This window comes from Eriocheir sinensis, chromosome 40, assembly GCF_024679095.1.
Source record: "Eriocheir sinensis breed Jianghai 21 chromosome 40, ASM2467909v1, whole genome shotgun sequence".
NCBI classification, from domain to species: Eukaryota; Metazoa; Arthropoda; class Malacostraca; order Decapoda; family Varunidae; genus Eriocheir; species Eriocheir sinensis.
This window is the reverse complement of record NC_066548.1, coordinates 10,848,601-10,873,193: the sequence shown is the minus strand read 5'-3', so window position 1 is coordinate 10,873,193 and position 24,593 is coordinate 10,848,601. Positions and strand designations below refer to the sequence as shown.

The 24,593-nt window shown below is 40.0% G+C and overlaps 1 protein-coding gene and 1 long non-coding RNA gene across 2 annotated transcripts in view; one reads left to right on the top strand and one right to left on the bottom strand.

The window, feature by feature from the left end:
• LOC127009429 (constitutive coactivator of PPAR-gamma-like protein 1) overlaps nucleotides 1-24,593 on the top strand; it is a 68,762-nt gene that overhangs the window by 35,795 nt on the left and 8,374 nt on the right. The window contains exon 7 of the mRNA XM_050882524.1: nucleotides 344-423. Within this exon, the coding sequence (XP_050738481.1) occupies nucleotides 344-423 (80 nt within the window). The remainder of the gene's footprint in view (nucleotides 1-343; nucleotides 424-24,593) is intronic.
• LOC127009355 (uncharacterized) lies at nucleotides 2,462-24,324 on the bottom strand. Its single transcript, XR_007761888.1, has 3 exons — nucleotides 22,928-24,324; nucleotides 19,195-22,754; nucleotides 2,462-4,106 (listed from the first exon to the last, which is right to left on the bottom strand). It is a non-coding gene; the product is annotated as an uncharacterized LOC127009355 (long non-coding RNA).

Sequence of the window (24,593 nt, the reverse complement as noted above, 5' to 3'; positions counted from 1 at the left end):
CAAACCTAGGTCCTTGGTCTACAACAAAAGAACGGCAAATTTTTTGCTTGCTTCCACAAAATATTGGTGACGAGTGAAACTGCAAATAGAGGACAATGAAGAAAGGAATCCCTGTACTTCTTTATTTATTGTACTGCAAAAATTTTGATCTAAAGACTCTTACTATCTACACCCTATTTATTCCTCATTACTGTTGCATGTTACTCCAACTAGTTTCTTCTCTAAAACTTTCCTGCCTTCTCAGACACAGTCATACCACATTAACTTATACCACAGTAACTGCTGCATTTGATGGCACTGAACCCATTGATTAGAATTAATAAAGTTTATTTTCCTTGTTTAGGGAGGAGAGACTGTGGACCGAGACATGCACCACACTACTATCATCACACCATGCAGAGACCAGAGATACGGGAACCTAAGGTAATACATGGATGTTTGCAGCCTTCTTTTAGCTTGCTATTGCTTTATTTTTAAAGCTGATTTTGACATCATAAGAATGTTGAGACCTGTTGTATAATGATGTCTCCATTTCTGTTATATTTTTGTTATTGGCAAAGTGTTGCAGGTTTGTTTTGCTGTTCTTTTTTTCATTTGTACTTTTATCTTAAAGAAAATTTATACTTTGCGATATCAGTATTTTACAGCCATTTGTAAGGAAAAAGCAGAATGAAGTTATTCACCTTCATTGGATATTTTTTTTTATTCATTATTTTAAGCCTTGTGACTTGTGGAAAAAAATGTTTCAGGAACTTGTATTTTTATGCTTTTTAGAACTGAGTTTTGATGAAAAGCATTTCATGAAGGTATTTACTTTTAACATGGGAATGAATCAATGAGAGTAACTGGTGAAAATGGTGTATGACTGAGATATTGTTTTTCATCTGTTGTGTGAGCAGTTCAGATGAATGTTTCTGATATTATGTAAAGTATGAATGATGCATGTTTAGCACTGAAGCATAACAGGCAGTGTCCCACAGCAGTTTGAAGGTCCAAGCAAACTTGAAACCTCCCTTAAGTGTGGAGGGGGGTCAGGTCTGCTTGTCCCAGGTTTGGCTGTTGTTCCTGAGAAGGAGAATGGGGAAAACGGCAGCGGGAATGGCAACCTGGTGGCACCACCTCAAATTGTAATAGAAGTGACAGGCCCTGGGAGCCCCCAGAACAGCAGTCGAGGAGGCAGTGGCAGTGGCTCACTTTCTCCTGATGCTGCCCAGCTGGAACAAGCACTAGAGTCCCGTCTTGGTGGCTTTACCATTGTAGTGACTGGGGAAGATGAGGAGCCACACCCATCTAAAGAGGATATTGATAATGGGGAGAGGGAGACACAAGGTGGGAGTGTGAAAGTGATTATTGAAGGAGGGCACCAAGAGGAAAGGGAGGAGGGGGAAGAGCGGCATCAGAAAGGGGACCTGACAGTACAACCAGCCGACCTCGATGACCACGACCACGACTCAGGTATATTATGTTAGTATCACAACTGCGTTGTAGCCATGGAACCAGTAAACTCACAATTTACTAGAACTTGCTTATATTTTTAATTAATCAATGCATGAGATAAAGAAATAATGTTTGAGCTTTTTTCTCTACATTAATTCAACTAGAGCAAGGTAATTCATTGTCCTTGTAAGATACTGTATCTTTTGCTTATTAGGCATGTATAATTTAGCAACATAAAATTATCTTTAATAATGGTTATCCTGTATTCTAGAGGCTTTATTTACACTGGTTTGAATATCAGGCTGTGCAGGAAAAAAATTGTCTGCTTAATTTATTACACCAGTTAAGTCTTGCTATATAATCTTCATTTCTAGAACTCTTACTTCTAATGTTTTTATCATATTGAGCTATGTAAATTCAGCTAATTTTCTGGCAGCGTAGTTTTATTTTTTTCCTTATTTTTTCTTTCAACTAAATTTCATTACAAAAGCTTATGGTATTTTATTTAAATCTAAATCATTTGTGGAGCTTGATTTGGTTTCAGTTGTTGAATGCACCAACAAAGGTTATAATATTTTTTTTTGAGAAATCAGAATGCAACAAAAAATCCAAACAATTCAAATATAATTTAGCATGTTTCATTAACAGAGGATATTGTGAATGTTGTGTTCATAAAACCAAAATATGCCTGTGAATTAACTTTTTAATGTAAAGCCATTTTTTAAAGTTTTAATTAACTAGAATTTTAGTTTCAAATAGGAAATCTGCCACTATTTATCTGGCATCTTTCATTAATTATAATAAATTGATTTTGGCAAGATATTTTTGCTGTCTGAGAAGTTAAGTGTGAGGTGTCACAGGTGGCGGGTGTCTTGGATCAACTGCTTCAGGCTCTCCTGGTGCATCTCTCCTGTTGTCATCATCGTCCTCATCCAGCAATAGTTCAGCTGCATCACCTTACCGCCTTACCCCTGATGTGTCATGGGCAGCTCAGGTGTACCGCTCCAACCACACTTCAGTGAGTTGCCTCATGCCCAGTGTTCATCTGGTTTTCAATACCTTTTAGTCTACCAACCAGCTAATCACTGGACATGACAGTAACTAATGCTGTATCTTATAGACATCACAGTAAGTGCTTCTTTATTATTTATTTCACTACTATTAATATTGCAGAAACATAGAAACTATCCTTCACTGCTGAGGTGTAGAAAAACATGTGTCAAAAATAGGAAGGAAAAGGAACTTGAAAAAGGATTGGTTCAACAGAAGTTCTGTATGAGATAGCATGAAAAGGAAGGGATTCTGTATGGACCAAGATGAGAATGAGAGGTAACAATAGAACAAAGGAAGAATACAAAAAGTATAGAAATTAATATGTATGAATGTGCCAAGAGGAAGAAACATACTTTGAAAGAGTGGTAGTTGACATGTGCAAGGAAGAACCTGACAGGTAGCTCATTGGGTTGGGTGTTTACCTTGTGACCATGAGGTTGCAAGTTCAATCCCAGCTCACAGCTGGTTCTTGGTGAAACAGGTAGCCCTCTCTTGTAACCTTAGCAGAGCTGTATTGTCTTGGCTACTTAGCTTTGGGATATTCTTTAATTACCTTTTGTTTGCAAATTGAAGCTAAAAGAAGAAATCAACAAAGTTTTTATTTTTATTTATTTATTATTATTTTTTTTTTTAGACGTTTCCACCCTTGGCTTTGGTAGGCTTTCTTGATGGGGCTTGATGGATGGCCCCAGCACATTGTGGTGCAGGCAAGTGTGTTTATAGTGGTGCCATCTTGCTTGGCTCATGCTGCCCCTGGGAGCGCATCAATGATCCTCTCTTTTAACCCTTAGATTACGGCGATTGTATATATATGTGCGCTACCACACGCCCCACTCGTATGGGGATCATATATATAATCATCACACTCTACGCTCCCTACGTTTCAAATATACTGCCAGTTCTTGACTCAGAAGAATGGTGGAGGCATCTGGCATCCGTACACACTCATTCGTCTCCAGCGACCGGTCTACCGAAGGCCACAGATCATTTTCCACTTTTGTTTGGAATACATCTGGCATGTCTTGTGACGCGTCAAACAGTTCCTCTGCTCCAGGCGGTAGTAGAGCGCGGGCGAATCAAAGTGACAGTGACTCTGATGACTGCTATGGTAGTGACATTGACAGAGGAGGGAAGGGCAAGTAGGGAGAGAGAGAGAGAGAGAGAGAGAGAGAGAGAGAGAGAGAGAGAGAGAGAGAGAGAGAGAGAGAGAGAGAGAGCGAGTGGGGTGCTTCCACACGACGCGTCACGGCCATGAGAAAATGCGTAATATTTTCGGCTGTCATAACTTTTTTATTATTATTAGGAGAGAAGTTTTATTACACCACCATATATACTAGATGAATATACAAATATTATAAAGAAGAAAGATACCATTTCCACCTCTTTTAAATGTCTAAATATTCGCCGTGCACAGCATCCAGAGAAATATATCGCCACCCGTACTCTAAGGGTTAAAGAGAGAATCTAGATTCAGGGCTGATTGGTGGTCTTCTGGACAGCATGTCCAGCATGTTGGTGGTGACTGAAAAATCCCAGCATCTGGCACTGGGCGGGGCACAAACCCGCGTTGTCCTGGACTCAACGCTGCCACTTAAACCACTCAGCCACTGCTTCCCCTAAAGGAGCAGATGAAAGGGTCTATGAAGATGCATGTAATGGAAAGTGACGCAGTGAAACATAAGGAAGTGACTAGAAACTCAGTGTTGAACTACATAAAAACAGAAATGCAAGAAGTGCATAAGTTACTGGAGGCTTGAGATGTAAGGAAAGTCCCAGGGTCTGATGGTATATCTCACTGGATGATTTAAATGAATGCAGAGTCCAGTTTGCAGCTAGATATATATTTTTTTTTTATAGCAAAGAAAGCAGTTCAAGGGCCAAAAAAGAAAGCTAATTACTGCCCCAATAAAAAAGTTTAGAAGAGTGGCCAAAAGAGAGGTCAATTTCAGGAGGTGTCCCAATACTCTCCTCTTGAAAGAGTTCAGGTCGTAGACAGTGTGCAGTGGGGCCACAGGAAGGGGGGAGGCATGCAGTTGGCAAGTTCAGAAAAGCAATCAGCATGAAAATATCAATAGAAGATAGAAAGAGATGCAACATGGCTACATGGCAATCAGCATGAAAATATCAATAGAAGATAGAAAGAGATGCAACATGGCATACTGTCAGTATGAGGAGGGGAGTTGATGAGATGAAGAGCCTGAGACTCCCCTCTGTCCAAGAGAGCTGTTGGTGTGGAGCCCCCCACAAGTGAGATGCATGTTCCATACGAGGGCAGATAAGGCCCCTGTATATGGATAGCATCTGGGAGGAGGAAAAGAACCGGCAGAGACGATACAGACTGCCCAACCTCGAGGAAGCTAATTTAGTAAGAGAAGAGATATGAGGTTTCCAGTTGAGATTTTAAGTTAAGGGCAGACCAAGGATGTTTAATGTAGAAGGTGACAGCTGAGCATTATTGAAGAATAGGGGATAGGTGTTTGGAAGATAGTGTCAAGTTGACTGGTGGAGAAACTTGAGTTTTTGAGGTGGTGAAGGACACGAGATTCTTCTTGCCCCAATCAGAAATGATATTAACGTCCGAGGTTAAGCGTTCTGCAGCCTCCAGCCTGGAATCATGTAGTTCCTGTTGAGAGGGTCTTCTGTTGAAAGAATTTGAGTAATGCAGAGTAGAGTCATCAGCATAAGAATGGATAGAACAGTTTGTTTTGGGAAGATCATTAATGAACAACAAAAAGAGAGAAGGAGATAGGACAGAGCCCTGTGGAACACCACCGTTGATGGGTTTAGGAGAAGAACAATGACCATCTACCACAGCAGAGATAGATCGGCCAGAAAGGAAACTGGAGATGAAGGTACAGAGAGAGGGATGGAATCCATAGGAAAGTAGTTTAGAAAGCAAAGATTCGTGCCAGACTTTGTCGAATGCTTTTGAGATGTCGAGGGCAACAGCAAAAGTTTCACTGAAATGGCTGAGAGATGATGACCAGGAGTTAGTTAGGAAAGCTAATAGATCACAGTAGAATGCCCCTTGCGGAACCCATGACGGCGATCAGATAGAAAGTCAGAAGTGGATAGATGCTTATGAATCTTGTGGTTAAGAATTGATTAAAAAGCTGTAGAAAGACAGGAAAATAAAGCTATAGGACAGTAGTTTGAAGAATTGGAACGGTCACCCTTTTTAGGCACAGGTTGTTTGTAAGCGTACTTCCAGCAGGAAGGAAAGGTGGATGTTGACCAGGTAGGGTGTCAGCACGGAAGCACAGTTTTTAGGACAATAGGAGGCACTTCATCAGGTCCATAAGCCTACTGAGGATTGAGGCCAGAGAGGGAATAGAAAACATAATTCTTAAGAATCTTAACAACAGGTATAGTGGAGTCAGAGGTGGGATGAGTAGGAGGAATATGCCCAGAATTGTCCAGAGCGGAGTTTTTAGAGAAAGTTTGAGAGAAGAGTTTATTCAGCCTTAGAGATAGATGTGACGGCAGTGCTGCCGTCAGGATTAAGGAGAAGAGCGAAAGATGAAGTGAAATTGGAGGAGATATTTTTGGCTAGGTGCCAGAAGTCTCTGGAAGAATTAGAGAAAGCAAGGTTGCAGCACTTTCTATTTATGAAAGAGTTTTTGGTGAGTTAAAGAATAGATTTTGCACAATTCTGAGCAGAAATGTAAAGAGCGTGACTAGCAGGAGTGTGAAGGCTTTGGTACCTTTTGTGAGCTGCCTCTCTATCTTTGATAGCACAAGAGCAAGCGTGATTGAACCAAGTCTTTTTAGCATGAGACACAGTATAATACATGGTACACAGTATGCAGTATCTTCATTGTAAGAGGAGAGCAGAATAGGGCCAATGTGGTGCCAACCTACAAAGGAGGGAATAAGGATTTCAAAATAAAACAAAAAAGCATTATCATTAGGATGCTGAATGTTGCATCACATGTAGGCCTAACCCAGGCAAATAGATAGTGTACAGATAACATATGAAGTTGTTATTACTGAAGGGCTGTGAAGACAATGAGGATACACTTATGGCAGCCATTGCTATTGTCTTGGTGAGGGAGCTGCCACCTCCAGGGTGTCATTTGTTTACATTGTGATGTGTGGTCAGTCATGTTCGTGTGGTAAAAAGTTGTAGTAAGACCAATAATACATGCAGTATAATCCAATAGTAGTATGATGATTAACCACACACTCTCAGTAAGTCTTGGTCTTGGTCATCAGCTGGGTGACGCTTTAGGTGGTTTCATTTCATCTGTCCTCTCATGATCATAGATGTGGCACATGCACATTGCTATAGTCTTTCATTTCATCTGTCCACCAATAAAGTGGAAATTTTGATGGATGTGGCACCTGCGCATTTCTAGTTCGTGAATACATGAAAATCAACTGTTGTAATAGACATTCAAGCTTATTTTTCAATAATATATTTGAATGTTTATGCATACAAAAAAACAACTCAGTCATTTGCATCAATAATCTAACAAACAAGCACAGGAAAAGACAAGCTTGTATCAAATAACAAATGATCTATGTTTTTTCAAATTCATTGATTGATAGCTCGTTTCAGGTATATTAAAAGACATCTGGCTCTGCAAGTGCAAATAAAGTGTATCTTGATAATTTACTGCATGTAAATAATGATTAACCCTCTCGCGCACGATGACTCGTTTCACGTCATCAAGGGTAAAAAGGTCCTGGCGCACGTTGACGCGAAACACGTCATAAAAGTTTAAAAAATTGATTAAAAATTAAGTTTTCGGTGAAAGTTTGTCAAATTTGGGAGTGTCATTTGTCAGGACAAGTTTCTTAACCCCTTCACTATGGCCAGGCCAAAGCAGCGCCCCGTGCCGTATCCAGGATTGACGCGCGCGCCAAATTTCAAATGTCGCTATTGAATATAACAATTTTTCAGCCATAAACTCAACATAATCATCATGTATTATATATGAAAACATGCAGAATTAAATGGTGCACATAAAGAAACTCACTACGGCTGGGCCAAAACAGCGCCCCGCACCATGTCTGGGATCGCCGCTCATGCGAAATTTCAAATATCGCTATTGAATATAACAAGTTTTCAGCCATAAACTCAACATAATCATCATGTATTATATATGAAAACATGCAGAATTAAATGGTGTGCACAAAGAAACTCACGATGGCCGGGCCAAAGCAGCGCCCCGCGCTGTATCCGGGATCGCCGTGCGCGCCAAATTTCAAATGTCGCCATTGAATATAACAAGTTTTCAGCCATAAACTCAACATAATCATAATGTATTATATATGAAAACATGCAGAATTAAATGGTGCACATAATGAAAAATAAATTAATTAATAATTTTGAGATGTAAGCATAAATATAGAGAAAAAATAACTCTTATATTGGCTAAAGCAAGCCAGGACGCAGCAAGCGCGTCCTCGGATATGGTACGGGACACACAAGGATGCAGTATACGCGTCCTCGTGTTTAAGGGGTTAATGTTAACATATGGCAACCTTTCTAAGGAGCGTAGATGAGGAGCGTGCAGCGATTTTTAGTTGTTACTCTACTCTGACGGGAGAGGAAAAAAATACAGTTTTCTTGGTGTAACTCGGGAACTAATAGGCGTATGAGGATTATAAGGATACCATAAGAATCCTCACTAAATTCCACTTCGAAACATATATTCGGCTAAAAAAGTTGACCCACAAAATTTTGAGCTAGTGAGTGGGGAAGAGTTGATACTTAGGATTTATTGTCTCCAATACTCTATACGGAGACTTGAAACGAGGTTGTATTGTTTATTTTCCTCTATTTTTATTTACGCATGTTCTAGTACAAGTCTTTATGAAGCCATTGATACCAAATTTATTGGGGTATGATATATCTGAGGGTAAAATATGTCCGGAAATGTAAAGTAATTCGGCAGGAAAAAAAAAAAAAAAAAAAAAAAAGGCTGGTCAGGCGTGAAATGCATGGTGAGTGGAACAGAAATTTATTGGAAACTTACGGTGCACGAGAGGGTTAATAATCAAAATAACATGAAATAGTAAATAATAACTGTTGAATGCAATGCTAGGGTATTTCGAATATTAGGCTACCCGTGTTATTTACATGCAACACATCAAAATTCCTTATGTATAGACACTTGCAAAGTCGTATGTCACTTTATATAACTGAATGAGTTGAAACATGGGTATCTGAAAGGCTATACTTCGTTCGAGTATGATCAGACTATACTGTTTGTTATACAAGTTGTTCCTTCGTGTGCTTGTATGGTAGATTATCGATGCAAATCTTCTGTTTGTGGTTCATATGAGATAACTTGAGTTTTTTTTGTATACCCAAACATTCAAATATATCACTGAAAATATAAAGTTGATCTTCACGCAATTACGAACGAACATTGCGCAGGTGCCACATCTACATTTGTGAGTGGACAGACGGAATGAAACGGACTTTAGTTCGTGATTGAGAGAAAAGTTACAGTTGTAATAAATATTCAAGCTTCTCTTCAATAATATTTAAATGTTTATGCATACAAAAAAAACTCCCACCTATTTACATAAATCCCTAACATGCCAATTTACATCAATAATAAACCATACAAGCACACAAAAAAACAAGCTTACATGCCATACTTATAATACTTATAATCTGGTAAGGGAGTGGCAAGGTGTTGTAAAGTTCTGTCTACTCACGAACAAAATGCAAATCATTCATAAAAAATATAGCTTTTGTGTACAAATAAGAGGAAAAGAAAAGAGAAGGGTGTATAAGAATGCACGATACAGGAGGTCAATCGGATCATGACAGAAGGGTGAAGTGGGGGTGCTACCTCATGGTTGCCACTTTAGATTGGTCGGGCTACAGATGTCTTTTTATGTACCTGAAATTACTTAAGCATTTAGACTAAAGCCTATTGTCCGTTCACATATAATCTGACTTAGTTGTTTGATACAAACTTGTCTTTTGTGTGCATGTATGGTACAGTACTGTCTCCAGAATTGCGAGTTTCAAGTTTGCGATAAACCGAGTTTGTGATAGGGACCCCAAAAATTAGATTTTTAAAGAAAACTGAAATTGTGATATGACCCGAAAGGAAAAGGAAAAGGCTGCTAAAACTTGGCTTTTTCACACCTTGTTGTGGTCCTTGATTCCCAATCTCGCTCTTACCCACCCCCTGGGCCTTTCCATTGGCTGCGGGAAGCATGATGAGTGGGATTCGGGCAGCCAGGCGCATGTGTGCGAGCAGCCCCGACCACGCGCCAGGCCCTAGCAGCTGACGGGCGGCTGATGATGAGCATCGGCGGCACAGCCCCCGCATCAGCGCCACCCAAACAGCACCTTCATCGGGGCCCGTGTGTGTGTGTGGCTGTGCCCATCGTGGGCCCAGGCTCCTCAATCTGCCAATTCCCACCTTCCACATGTGCGGGACCTCTTTCTTTTCTTCCATTTCTTCCTTTTCTAAAAGAAGAGATGGAAGAAAAGAAAGGGGTCCCGCACAACGTGTGGAAAACAAGAACTGGCAAATTGAGAAGCCCAAACCCACAGCAAACGCAGCCACACACACACGGGCCCTGACAAAAACACCGTTCAGGCGGCGCTGATGCAAAGGCCACGCCGCCGACACTCATCATCACCATCACCATCATCAGCCGCCCGCCAGCTGCTCGGGCCCAGTGCGCGGCCGGGGCTGTATGCACACATGCGCTTGGCCACCTGGATGGGTGGCCAAGCGCAAGATGTCGACAGTTTTCAATTTTCCCCATAAGAATGATGGTTCAAAGTTTGCGATCTCAACGTTTGCGACCCACAACGTCAACCTATTTATCACAAACTTGGAGACAGCACTGTATATTATTGATGTGAATCGGCATGTTGGGGTTTATATAAGAAGGTATGAGGGTTCTATGTGTATATAAACATTCAAATATATTACTGAAGAAAAGTTTGAATGTCTATCACACATAGCCAACGATATTGGACATGTTAACCCTTTCATGCACCAAAAATTTAATAAGTTTCTCTTTCCACTGTGACATCTGTCTGGGTCTTCCTAGGGGGCCTCGCAGCCGTCTGGCAAAATTTTTTATCATGTTATCGATTTCACCCACGAGTATTCTTTTTACCTGGCATTATTATATATCGTTGGTTTTGGAAGAGATTATTCTGCCTTGTGAAAGAAGAAAAAAATCAAGAAATGCAAATTAATAGCGAAGTTTACCGACTCTGAAAAAAACAATTTAAAGGGACGACAGTTGCACTCACGGGCTGCCTGCTGAGAGGCAACTAAACCATGGGCAATTATCACTTCAAATCCAACGGCATGAGAGAGTTGACAATTAGTTTATTTTATAGGTCTAGCTTGTATCTTTGACGCAAAAAATTTTGACGTGATTCTGAAAGATACTTTAATTTTGGCGAATTTTTAAAAGTTTTTGACGCGATTCGAGTCAGAAGCTGATGTAGATGATTCCATTTTGACGTGAATCGCGTCGTGGTGTGTGAAAGGGTTAACTTTCAACCACTCATGAGCTACAAGCTCATGTGCCACATGTATCAAAATTCATGCTTACTTTGTGGGTGGACTGATGAAATGAAACTGACTACGTATAGTCAAAAAAAGACTCAACAGTAGTAAACAAACCTCCACCTGTGGTAGCCAAGCCCTACCCCACCTTCACGAGGTGACCTTGTTATTACACCACATTTCTTCCCTTTAGCAGTGTTATACGGTATAGTAATTTTATTTTTTAGTGTGGTGGAACTAAAGGGGAAGGTGGGTACCTTTGGTACTTTTTTACGGGGGGGTTCTTTTTTCGTATTTTTATCCTTTTTTATCATTTTTAAATTTAGTGATGGTAGTTCCTGACAATCTGGTGCCTTGTGCCCCTCTGGGAATGAGCACTGCGCTAACCCTGCCTGCTGCCAGTGGGCCCTCCAGGGGTGGACGAAAAGTGGCTACGGGCAGAGGGGGGTCTCCATCTGCCCCTGGGAAGGGCCCTGGGAAGGGGAGGAGGAGGAGGGAGGAGCTCCCTAGGGTAGCATGCATAAATGTTAATGGGATGAATGAGGAAAGAGAAGGGAGATAATAAACGAATTTCAGAAAGGAAAGATTGATGTGCTAGGTGTGAGTGAGACACATATGAAAGGTAGTGGTGTGGGGAGGTGTGGGAGTGAGGGCAGGGAGAGGCTGTGGGAGGGTGTGGAGGGGGGAGTAGTGTCAGCAGGGGTCGAGAGGGGAAGGGGGAGACAGGGGTGTGGGTTATTGACCTCCCCACGAGTGTGGGCGGGAGTGGATGGGCATGGGTGGTGTGATTCGAGGATAGTGTGGATGACGGGGAAGATAGGGATAGTTAGGTATGCATGGGTGTGTGTATATGTGCCAGTGAATGATAAGGGAAGGAAAGGCATGAGTGAGATGAAGAGATTCTGGGAGGACTTAGGACAGTGTTTAAAAACTTTGGAAGTGAAAGAAGAATTCTTGTGTAAGGAGATATGCATGCAAAAGTTGGAAGCAGGGAGATTGGTGGTGTGGTTGGGAAATGGGGTGTGGATGGAGTGAATGAGAATGAACAATACCTTGTGGATGTTTGTGCTGAGGGGGGTCTGTTCTTGGCAAACACCTGCCTCAAACTAATTCACAGGTATACATGGGCAAGGGGAGACATGAGTGTAATAGATTATATAGCTGTGGATACAAGGTTGCGACAGGATGTAGTGGATGCAAAGGTTGTGAGAGGAATGTATGGTGGCTCTGATTACTTCACGGAATTCAGAGGGAATGGGAAGAAGGAAAAGGGTAGGAAGGAACTAACAAGTGAGAAATGGTGTGACAGTGGCCACAGGGAAATGTATAGGAGGAAAGTGGAGAAAATACTTGGAAGAGCAAGAGCACAGATAGAACACAGTGAAGGAGTGAATGAGGTTTATGAGATTTTTAACCCTTTCCATCCGTGACGCAGACGTCGGTGTCAGTATGGAAAGGGTCAAGAGGATAAATCCTCTTCTAAACCTCGCAGTTCTCCTCTAAATTCCTCTTAATCCTCTTCCATTTCCTCTTAAGAGGTTTAGAAGGTGATTAAGAGGAAATGGAAGAGGATTAAGAGGTTTAGAAGAGGACTAACCCTTTCCATACGGTGACGCTGTCGGACGCCTGTCAGATGCCGACGTTGGTGTCGCCGGAGTGAAGGGGTTAAGAGTTCAGTGGTCAGGGGAACTGAGGAAGTAGTCGGGTATAGGTCATGTGGAAAAGGAAAGAAAGGAAGTGCGTGATGGACGGATGAGATAAAAGAGGCAGTTGAGGAGAAAAGAAGGAACTACAAGAAAATGTTACAGAGAAATGTGATGGAGGAGGTGAGAGGGAGATGGGAGAGAAAGCACAGGGAGAGTGAGATGTTGGTAAAGAGATTGGTTAGGGAAAGTAAAGAGAGAGTGGATGAGGATATTGGTTGGAAAATTTCAGCAAAATACCAGGAGAAAATGAAAATTCTGGAAAGAAGTTAAAAGAAAAATGGGGGGAGAAAAGAATGACATTTGTAGCATGAAGAGGAAAGATGGGATGCTTGTGAGAGGGAATGAAGAGATAAGGGAAGTATGGAAGCATCACTTTGAAACTGTAATGAATGAGAGTGTGGGAGGGAGAGCAGAAGTGACTAGTGTATGAATAAAGATCAATATAGGGTGGCCAGATCCACAGGGGAGGGTGGAGAGAGGTGAGATAGAGGAGACAATGAAGAAGTTAAAAGTAGGAAAGGCCCCTGGTGCTGATGGTATAACAGCAGAAATGCTGAAGTATGGAGGAGGTGTAGTTGTGGAATGGATATTATGGATATGTAACCTAGCATGGGAACAGGGTGAGGTTCAAGAGGCTTGAGGAAAGGCTATTGTTGTGAAGGGAAAGGGAGCAGAGGTGATTGTAATAGTTACAGGGGAATAAGTCTACTCAGTGTGACAGGAAAAGTGTATGGAAGGGTTTTAAATGAGATGATGAAGAAAATAACTGAGAAAAGTGTAGGTGATGAACAAGGGTTTTTTAGGAAAGGGAGGGGTTGTGTTGACCAAATATTTGCACTCAAAATGTTAGTTTAAAAATGCATAGAGAAGAATAGGAAGCTGTTTGTTGCATTCATGGACCTGGAGATGGCATACGACAGGGTTGACAGGAAGGGGTTGTGGGATGTTCTAAGGATATATGGTGTGGGAGGGCATTTACTGGAGGGAATCTGATTCTTCTATAAGGATGCGAGTGCCTCTGTATGCGTGAAGAGTGAGTTGAGTGAGAGTTTTGGTGTTGGTGTGGGAGTGACACGGGTGTGTGATGTAACCATGGCTTTTTAATGTGTACATGAATGGTTGTATGAGAGAAATGAAAGCCAGAGTGGGGGAGCTTGGTCCAAGGCTGAAAGTGAGAGGTATAGAGGAGTCATTGGTTGCAGGCCTGTTTGCAGATGATACAGTGTTGTTGGCAGAGAATGAGGGGACACTGCAGAGGATAGTGGATGAGTTTGACAGGATGTGTAAGAGGAGAAAGCTGAGAGTGAATGCTGGAAAGAGTAAGTATTTGAGAAGGCTAGAAAACAGGTCATTGATTTTGCAAAGCCATACAGGGTTAGAGCAGAGGGTACAATGAAGTGTTAGGATAAGGTTAGGGGAGGAGAGAATGGAGGAGGTGACTGAGTTTGAATATTTAGGGACTTTTATGTAAGCATGGCAGTATGGAAGGTGAGGTGAGGGAAAGAGCAGTGAAGGGCAGACAGGTGGTGGGTGCATTGGAGAGAGTTATGAAAGGAAGAAGTGTGAGCGTGGAGGTAAAAAGGGGAATAAGGAATAATATTATCCTGCCAACTCTGTCATATGCATCAGAGACGTGGACATGAAATGCAGCACAGCAATCGAGAATACGTGCAGTGGAGATGGGTTATGTAATAGGTGCATGTTGTGTGTCAGGATGGGATGGAGAAAGTAATGAAAGCGTGTATGAGCGGTTAGGTATGGGTGCGACAGGGAAAGGAGTGGAGGAGGAGGAGTAGTGGGTGAAGCGTGGCGCATTGAGACAGTTTAGACACATGATGAGAATGGGAGAGAACGAATCTGTGAAGAGAGTGTATGAGGGAAGGATTGAGGGAGAGGGTGTCAGGGGAAGACCACCTGTGAAGTGGATCAATAGGGTGAGTGAGTATTGGAGCGAGAGAGTTGGAAGTAGCAGGATTAAATGTGCTGAGAAGGAGTGCCAGGACAGGGAGAGATGGAGACACTTCTGCTGCGGCCACCCCCTGGAGGTAAGTTCCCACGAGGGAGCAAGGCGTCGGAGATATAGATAGATAATAGTAATGTGTCTTTACAGATATTGGTTTATCATTGGAATAATTGTATTTCAAATGCAATAGCCCCATGAAACTAGATCAAGGCCTATTATCTCCATAGTCCGTGGATGCTAACTCCAACCATATGAGCATGTGGCACACTACCAAGAAGTCGATCCACCTCAATGGGTAGTATAGAAAGAGCTTTGAGTGAAAGAGGTTAAGGAAGTGTCCTCTAAGCTTATTTCTAGATCAAGTTGAAGGATCCTGCTGTGATGTACTTAGTATGAGAAAGGTGCCTGCATGAAGACTTGTTTGGGACCCTCAGTGTTGGCATCATAGGGTGGGGTTGGCAATGCAGACCATAACGTAAGGTCTTATTGATTGATTGATTGATATGATAGATTAAAAGATTGACAATGAATATACTAATTTTGGGACCCAAACTTCCTGCCTCTGGCCAACTGACTCCTATCAATGATTGCAACCACTGTGTATATACTTCAGTTAGTTTACTAAGCATAAAACTGCATGCATTTTTTTATGTGTATGGTTTGCCCATCTGCTTTACCCTTGCTCATTTCTTTCAAAGCTTTCTTAACTTCATTCATGGTTGCACTGGGAACTTCCAGGTTCAGTGCTTTATACTTCTTCACCACCATCCTCCTGTCCACACTGGCTTTGTACAATTTGGTCTACAATATTCCCACAAATATCTATCCTCCATATTTTTTGTGACATGGCCATTTGCATCTTTTAGAGAAAACAACTGATTTCTGCCTATGCCCAGTCTTCTGGTTGTTTTCATTATTCTTGTATTCTGTAGAAGTTTCCAAACCTTTTCTATGCCAACACCCTGAGGATATGTTTGGCTAATGTTCACGTCCCATACAAAAGTAGTCACATTTGAAAATGGTCTAATTTTCAAATCTGAAATTGAACTACCCACAAATACTCTAGGTGAAAAAGTTAAATTAGAATAATAAGCTTTTAACTCAATGCATAAAATGGAAATATTAATTGACTAGTATTCTAATTTATACATAAAAAAATATATAAACAGTAAAATCAGTCCACACAAGCTATTCTTTGTTGCACCCCCTGAAATTATATCTCAATACGTGTGGAAACCCCTGCTTTAGAGTTTCTTTGATCTTGTCCAAGTTGAATTTTTGGTTATCACTGACTTTCCTGTTGACAGATTTGTCAGTTCTACCAACTGTCTCATATCTTATAGTTCTACTTTCATATCTTTACACTTCTGAATGAGATCATTTTTTCCTTTTGTTAGGTTGCTTCTTTTATTCATTGGTATCTTTCCTCAAACTTCTATTGTAGCTTCCATTGTAATCTTAGTTTGCTTCCTCTAGATCTCCTTCAGCTTCAACCTCATCAGGTCAGTTCAAGAATTTGTTTTGAACTTCATGACTATTCTCCTTGACTGTAAGAGTATTTGTATGTTTCTTACTAACCTTTCCATCCCTCTACCTAAGGTTGAGCCCGCTGTACGTATTACCAACAGGTGATCACTGGATTTGTTTATTGGATACTGAAATATATATTACATGTTAGACAACTTTCCATTTCTTCCTTTTTTCATTATTTTCATATCAAAATCCATCTACTCTCAAATGCACAATAACGAATTTGTCCTAAATTTGTTGCAAACGCTAATTTGCAAACAAAAATTTCACTTCCACAATTGTGGAATTTTCAAATTGAAGAAGTGATTGGAAAATTGCCAAGCTCTGTTAACATTTCCCATAGCTTATATCTTACTCATATTCCTTTCCCTGTTCTTTATCTTTTCCTATAACACATCCCTCGTGGATCAGTTTCTTGTTTACAGTGTTCTCCTATTTTTTGCTGGGGTTAGGATCTTGACATTCCCCCAAAACTGCAAAATCTCACTGTGTTTATAGCTTGTCCAGTATAACTTTTTGTCAGTCTATAATTTTCTGCTCTTCTTGGACACTTTGCCATCTTTTCTTTTAATATTTGTCATTGATGTGGCAATACTATGTCTGGGGCACATGAAAAAGACAATGAAAATATTGCAACACTGATAACTGCTTTGTATGACCCACAACAAAAGACTAAGGCAGCACCAGTAGCAGTGTGGGCCCCCTGTAGTATTTGTTTGCACTTCTGCCATATGCATATTGGGAATTTCAAATTTGTGCCACACATTTAAGATTATTTCACATGTACATTTTTTCTTGAATAACCTGAGAATAATCAAATCCACAAATTATTAGGAAACACTGTAACTTTAATTTGTTTTCCACAGTATCTTTAGTCTAATTTTTCCACTGTCCACTTTTTTTTTTTCTTTTTTACATATAGTCTATAGCGCCGGTAGGCTATTCTTTAGGGGTCTGATGGTCAGCCCGAGCCCGTCATGGCACAGGCAGTTGTTTATAGTGGTGCCATTATTTTTGGCTCATGCTGCCCCCCGAAACTCATTCTTGATTTCACTTGGACAGCTTCTTCTAGAGTCTGAGTTGATAGGGGGTCTTTAGGACAGCATGTGGGTAGTCTTAGGCCACTCGGCGGTGACTGAAAAATCCCAGGTGGTAGCGGCAGATTCAAACCCGCATCATCCACAATGCGGCAAATATGGGGCCGGCACGCTAACCACTCAGCCAACCACTCTTGATGGTATTGATATATTCATCCCTCTCATTGTTAAAGGCGCGGTCATACAAGCTAGTTTCTCCGGATTTTTTGTGCTGAGGTCGGCAAGTTGTGGTCACAACAAGAAGAAGAGCGTGTCAGCTGATCGGGCCAGTAGCTATCCGTGTGTTTATTCCAGTACCACAACGAGTTCCACGAAGCTAGATGAGGTTAGAGTAATCAGGTTGAGTAGGTCTTGGACTTGAGTCTTGTCCTAACGTAGCCACTGCCTCATCGTGTCCTGGTCGTCATTGCTAAGTTCTCGTAGCATTTAACGGTAGAAACTGTAACACACACACTTCCTTTGTCTACGAGCCAACCATTCAAGAGTTCACAGGTGCTTTCTTTTCATTTCATTCTTTTCCTTCAACAAACACCACAAAGCAACCGCTGCAACTTCTGGATCCATTGTTTGTTTTGTTTTTTAGCTGATATTTCCCAGAATGCAAGTCCTCCATGTGACCAAACTCGAAGAAAACTTCGTGGCAGAAAATTGTCAGGAGATAATTTTGGTGGAAAATTCCCGAGAAACTAATGTGTGTGACCACACTTACGCCACAGTCGTGAACTTGTTCACGCATAAAGCTCATAATTACGACACAACTGTCATAAGTCGAAACAAGGGTTTCTTAATAATTTATTGGGGTTGCGTTGTAAGCTCAAAACGTCATAGGTTGAGGACATTGTAACCCAAGGACCCCATTTACATGTGTACAGCAGGCACGCCCTCTACGTGTCTTCACACTACATGAAATGCCTACTTTGCGAGGATCTCAAAATATAACTCGCAAACTCAGAGTGGATGAGTTGAATTCATACTATGCAAGATGGAGACAAGGAATGGCAACACCCACCTCGTACTAAATGCTCATCATGATGGTGAAAAAATTGAAAAGTAACGAAAAATAGACGAAACTGGTGCACTAAACTATTAAATTCTGCACTCAGACCGACACTCCAGTCAGTCAAACGAAACAAAACAAGACAAGAATACTAACAAGCAATAAAAATGAAGAATAAACACAACAATATGAGGAAGGGCACTGCAGAGGCACATGGCACACCTCTTATCTTTCTTTGTTTACAAGCGTTGTTGCCCTTGCTGGCTCACTGCTATCACCCCACCACACTGCCACGTCAGTCAGTCAGGGAAAGCAAAACAAAAAAACAAACAAGTAATGAAAATGTAAACACAATAACATGTAGAAGGGCACTGTGGAAGGCACTTGGCACACCTCATACTTTCCTTTGTTTACCAGAGCTGCCTCCCTCCACGCCTCACTGCCACCATCTCACCCTTGGCACCAGAATGCCAATGTCATTCTAAGATTTTGCACAGCATTGTGTCTGGTTTATGTCATATATAGTATATGTATATATATGTATGTGTGCCTTCTTGGTGTCCTACAGTGAGAGCTTGGCTGAAGGAGGCAGCAGTACAAAAGAGGTCAGTCAATCAGGGCAGTGCTGCCCATACCCATTAGAACATGAATTCCTATGTACTACTGTGATCAGTGCCACAGAACTAGTGATAATATTCACATAGGCTAGGAAGAATGAGTGGAAAAGTTGCTTCAAGACTGCTCAAGGGATGTTGTGCAGGATGGGCAGGCACCTATTCTTTGAGCTCAGTTGACCTGCTGACCACAGAACCTTCTGGGGGGGGGGGGTTGCAGTGACTATAAACAAAACACTTAAAACAGATATCGTAGTTATAAGTGTGTCAACTCTTCTCCATCTCCTTACCTTCTACAAATGTTTAATTCAACTATGATTGTTGTTCCGGTAAAGGGTTGCTTCTAAGAGATGGTGAGGAAATACTGTGAGGAAACTGTTGTGTGGGATGCCATATAAGTTGGGATCAGCTAATCCACTGTTCCATGTGGCTCATCCCCTCACCCACGGGTCAACTGAAAGCATTGCCCTGTCTGCCCTGGTCAGCCTTGTTAACCTACTCAGTGTTTAGTACATACAAGTACTGTACATACCTCTTAAGAGTATGCCATGGCCTTAAATTGCACCTATGGTCTTGATTAAGCATTTTTTTGTGTATAAGAGTACCATAATTATTATATAATTTAAAGCTGATCAAACAAAAAAAAATTCCATTTTTTGAAAATAAATTGACTTGTTGCTCTATCATTTGAACACTGATTTCTTTCAGACATGCACATAAGATACTTTTTTTATTATCCTAACAAACGTATGTGATTACTTTTTCAGTATCTTCTTATTTAGTTGAAATTTTTTTTAATTCAAAGTTATAAATGTTTTTTTACATGATACTGATAAAATATGACCTATAAAAAATCTAATCACAGATGTTTCTTCTTTAATAGTTGAATTTATAAATCCCCAAGGTTTACTAATGTCATGAAAAAAATAAAAGTGTAGGCATTTTATATTTATTTATACCTAGTTTCTAGAAAAGTGCAATTAAAATTTGGTTTCCATTTTCATGCCACAATAAAGTGATGTGACTTACGACTGCTCACACTCTCCTCTCACCCCAACCCCACTGCTGTCCTTAGTCCTCATGCACTTGCAGGAGGGGAGAAGAGTGGGTGGGCTTGGCCAGCCCACCCACACTTTCCCCTCAGTTGCCCTCAAAGCTCACTCTGTCGTACTACTCACGTTGCTGTCAGTAGTTGCTACTCTATCAATTTATAGGCCTACAGTCTGCTATACAAGCATACTGCAAGATCTAGCAGATGCCTGTTAGCTAACTCGTGAGTTGAGCAAGGATGGAGTGAGTGGCCAGTTATCTCCATTGTTTACAAGTCTCAGCTACATTTGGTTCACCCATTAGACTCTGGGTGAAAGTGCACAAGATAATGGTGATTTGTGTAGTGAGCCACAAGCACTTTGGCTGGGCACAAAAATGCTCAATAAAACCTGCAGATACTCCAATATTTAGCTTGATAATATCCATGGGTTACCCCTGGGGGTATTTAAAACTGTGGATGTCAAATCTGCAAATGTTGAGGATTCACTATTTAAAATTTGGGAGTGTCACTGACTGTCTAACCTCATAAGAGATTATGTGAAAACATGACATTAAACAGATGATGATGATATGATGTTCCTTCGAGTATGATCTGACTATGCTGTTTGATGCAAGTTTGTCTTTTGTGTGCTTGTGTAGTATATTATCGATGCAAAGTGGCATGTATAGGATTTATATAAAGTGTGAGATTTTTATTTATTTATTTACATAAACATTCAAATATATCATTGAAACAATAGCTTGAACATTTACCTCAACAGTTGATTTTCACTCAGTCACAAACTAGCACTGCACATGTGCCCTATTTATCAAAATTCACGCTTGTGGATGGACAGATGAAATTTAATTGACTGTACAAACACTCATCATGATTCAGTTTGACATTATGTAGTTGAAGTGGTACATTATATGCATGTATATTTAGAGAAGATATAACCAAATGTATTTTTATCATGTCTTTTGTACCTTTTCCAGTCAAGCAGAAAGAGGAAAAAGAGACTGATGTCATGTCCAACCTATGTTATTACTTTCATATTGGCTGACTTTTTAAAGAAGCATTAAGATGACTTACATGAATGTAGATATCACTTATGAAAGCACACAGTTATCTTTTATCACAGGATACATGCATGCAGAATACATCTTGTTTGTGTCATTTAACCATTTGATTCAACTTGTATGAGGGAATAATAGCTACCTCATTTTACATAATAGAAAAGCCACTTCTAATAGAGCTTAGAAACTTTTTGTTGTTTTGATTGTCAAATTCATTTTTCATACTTCTTCAAACTGCCATTAAATTGATAGTATTAAAATTATTTGTTTCAATGTTTGATGTTATATATATGTGCATCTTCTCTTTGGTTTGTGTTGCTGAAGTGCTTTAGTGAGTATTGGTCTTTTCTCTTAATTTCTGATTGTGAAATTATTTGTTAAATTAGAGGGGACCCTCAGATTGTATGGTCGCCAGTATAGTTTAAAAATTGTCTTTATACTTTGACTTTTTCACATTTATTTTAGCAGTGTATGCAATATCTTTTTTTATTTCAAAACTTCTGCAGTAAAGAAATCCCTCTATTTTTCGTAAATTTTTGCTGACATTTCATACTTCATAGCTAAGTGTAGCAAATTAATTTTAATTGAATATTGAAATTCTCCTTGATGTGCCTCACTTCCAAGTCTTAGTGTTCAATGATAATTTAACTGTTGTAGTTTAAATGCATTTTTATATATTATTTGAATCTTGGCAACTCCTCTGTGACTCATTTGCATTTCTCTTTTCTCTCTTTTTTTTTTTTTTTTTTTTGCAATTTTCTTTTTTCAGATTATGTTAAGTCTTTTTATTATTAAGGATGAGGTAAGTGATCCAAAAAGAGATGTGTGAGTGCCTTCAGTGCTTTTATGACAATAACTAGTGTGCGTGTGTGTGTGTGTGTGTGTGTGTGTGTGTGTGTGTGTGTGAGTGTGTGTGTGTGTGTGTGTGCATGTGCATGTGTGTATGCATGTGTGTGTGTGTGTGTGCGTGTGTGCACATTCGACCATGCGTGAGAGTGCGTATGTATGTTCATTCATGACACTGTAAATGTATAACTTAGATTCTCTCTCCTTGACTAATTACTTACATTACTAAGCACAAGAACTTGCTGTCATTTTGTCTGTCATTATTGAGTTTGCCATCTAGGCCTCTTGTCTGAATCACGCAAATTTTTAAGCAAAAGCCTGCACCACTTTGCCTTCTTTTAATTTATTTATTGATTTGTTCATTTTATATTTTGGAAATTTGGTGGAAAGCATTCTCCACCTTTCTAATGTCTTGTTTCAGCATATGGAGCTGTTATTTTCTATACTTGTAGATAGTGATGTTTCATTTCTAATTCTATTTATTCAAAATGTGCTGTTTCATTCTCTGTGTGTAAAATAATGTTGGGAATTATGGAAAGTTTGTTAATACTACAGGAAGTGTTGTGATTTAGCCTTGCATTTCAGGTAACATGACAAGATTCACATTAATTCTATGCTTACTTCTCAGAGCTTCTTTACCCTCTTTTACTCGGACTACCTAGTTTTCTTTTGCTGAAAAATGTGCTTGTTTTCTTCAAACACTTAATTTTTAATGAAAATATTGTCATAATTTCCAAGACAGTTGTTAAATCAGTGTTTCACAAATTCATTATATTGCTTACTCAAGATGAACAAAACAGAAGTCCAGGCATGCATCAGATTCCATCCTCTGATCAATATCCACAACACCTTGGTGGCCTTGTACGTGCCAGACGTATTTGTCTGTTGCTGTTTCACGCTGTTAAGGGGATGGAGTGTGACCTTACATTTGGGTGTAAATACAGTGGGGCCTCATGTCTAGATATAACAAGAGACTGAAAAAACATCGCTTTAATCAACTAAACTTACATTTATATATAAACATAACTACTTACAGGGAAAGGTAACAAAAAGTTGCCATTAAATGCTTACTGAGAGCCCGCACTGCCGCCAATATCATTGCCACCTTCCTGCGCAGCCAGATGCGCAGCAGCCTCCCTCAGCATCTCATGCTTCTCATTTCGCAGCAGTTTATGATATGAAGGGTTAACAGGGCTGAGCCAGGCAACAGGGGCAACATCACACACCTGCGTGCAGTTGATCCATGAGTGAGGTGATGAGTCAGCCAGAACAGTAGATCAGCTAATCACAACCAATATGGTGTCCCACCTATCATCTCCCTCACAATATTTTCACAGCAGCTCTTGCAGGTGACCCTTTACCAGAACTAGCAAGCATAGTTGAATGAAACATTTGTAGAGGGTAAGAAGATGCAGAAAAGGTGACAATACCCACACTTAGTATCATGTCTGCTCAGTTTACAAACTCATCCACCTGCACACGCCCCAAAACAATGATTCATAACGCTGCCATCTTGACAAAACTTTATAGCTCCTACATGTAGCATTGTTCTAGGTTGCTTGGCTAAAGGGTCAACAGACTGCAGGATGTAGGTGCCTACCCTTCCTGTGCAACTCCCCATGCAATGACTTCTCAGGCCATCTTGGTGCAACTTGCTCACTCACTCCTCCCAGCCCATCAGAATAGTTTCGTTAGTCTGCGTCTTTGATCGTTAGTTATGAAACTTGGTACTTTCTATCCTATCGCTTGATTTAAAATTGATAGTTTGAAAAATGCTAGTCATGGGGCCCCACAATACAGTATGTACTGGGGTCAAGTATATATATAATTCACAGTAATATAATATTTTGCCCACCCAGAAAGGTAAAAATAAAATGGCGTATGCTGCATTGCCATCACCGTCTTTGTTTACATGTTTCAGCTGTGCAACTGCTCATTGTTATGATTAATTTTTTATTATAATTTGATATTTTCATTTATTAATTTCATTTAAATATTGATGAATGCTTGATATAGTATTCGTCTTATTTTTTTTTCATATTTCTTTTTTTTTCATGCTGAAGCATACATAACCTGACCTATTTGTTTATTGTTGTTTCTTACTGTTTAGTGACCATACTGTGACCTTACATTACTTGTAAATGCAGTATACACTGGAGTCAAGTACATATATGATTTTTAGTTATATGATGTTTTTACCCAACCGGAAAGTTGAAAGAAAATGTTGGACACTTCATCGCTGTCGTCAATGTCTTTGTTTATAAGCATCAGCTAAGCAACTGCTTGTAGTTATGATCCAGATTTTATTACTGTTTGATATTTTGATTCATTGATTTTATTCATATATTAATATATGCTTAATATAAATAGTAAATGCTTAACATAACATATGTCTTTTTTTTTTTTAATTCTGGTAATTTTATAATTAACTTTTTTGTGCTAACATTGCATAAGCAAAACCAGGCATGAAAAAGCATATGAAGGGATTACGTTATTTATAAATACAGTGGGGCCCTGTGTCCAACAATAGCCTATTAAGAGAAAAAAATTTGCCAATTCTGAAACTGCTAGTTTTAGGGCAAACTATATATAGTAAAAAGTAAAAGCAGACTGGTACCTTTGGAAAGTTGGCTTTTTTTTTTTTTTCCATGCTCTAAATTAAAAAATAAATTTCTATATAAATTCAACTACTAATAAGGAAAGGCCATTAAATGCTATGAATTGAATCAAGAAGTTG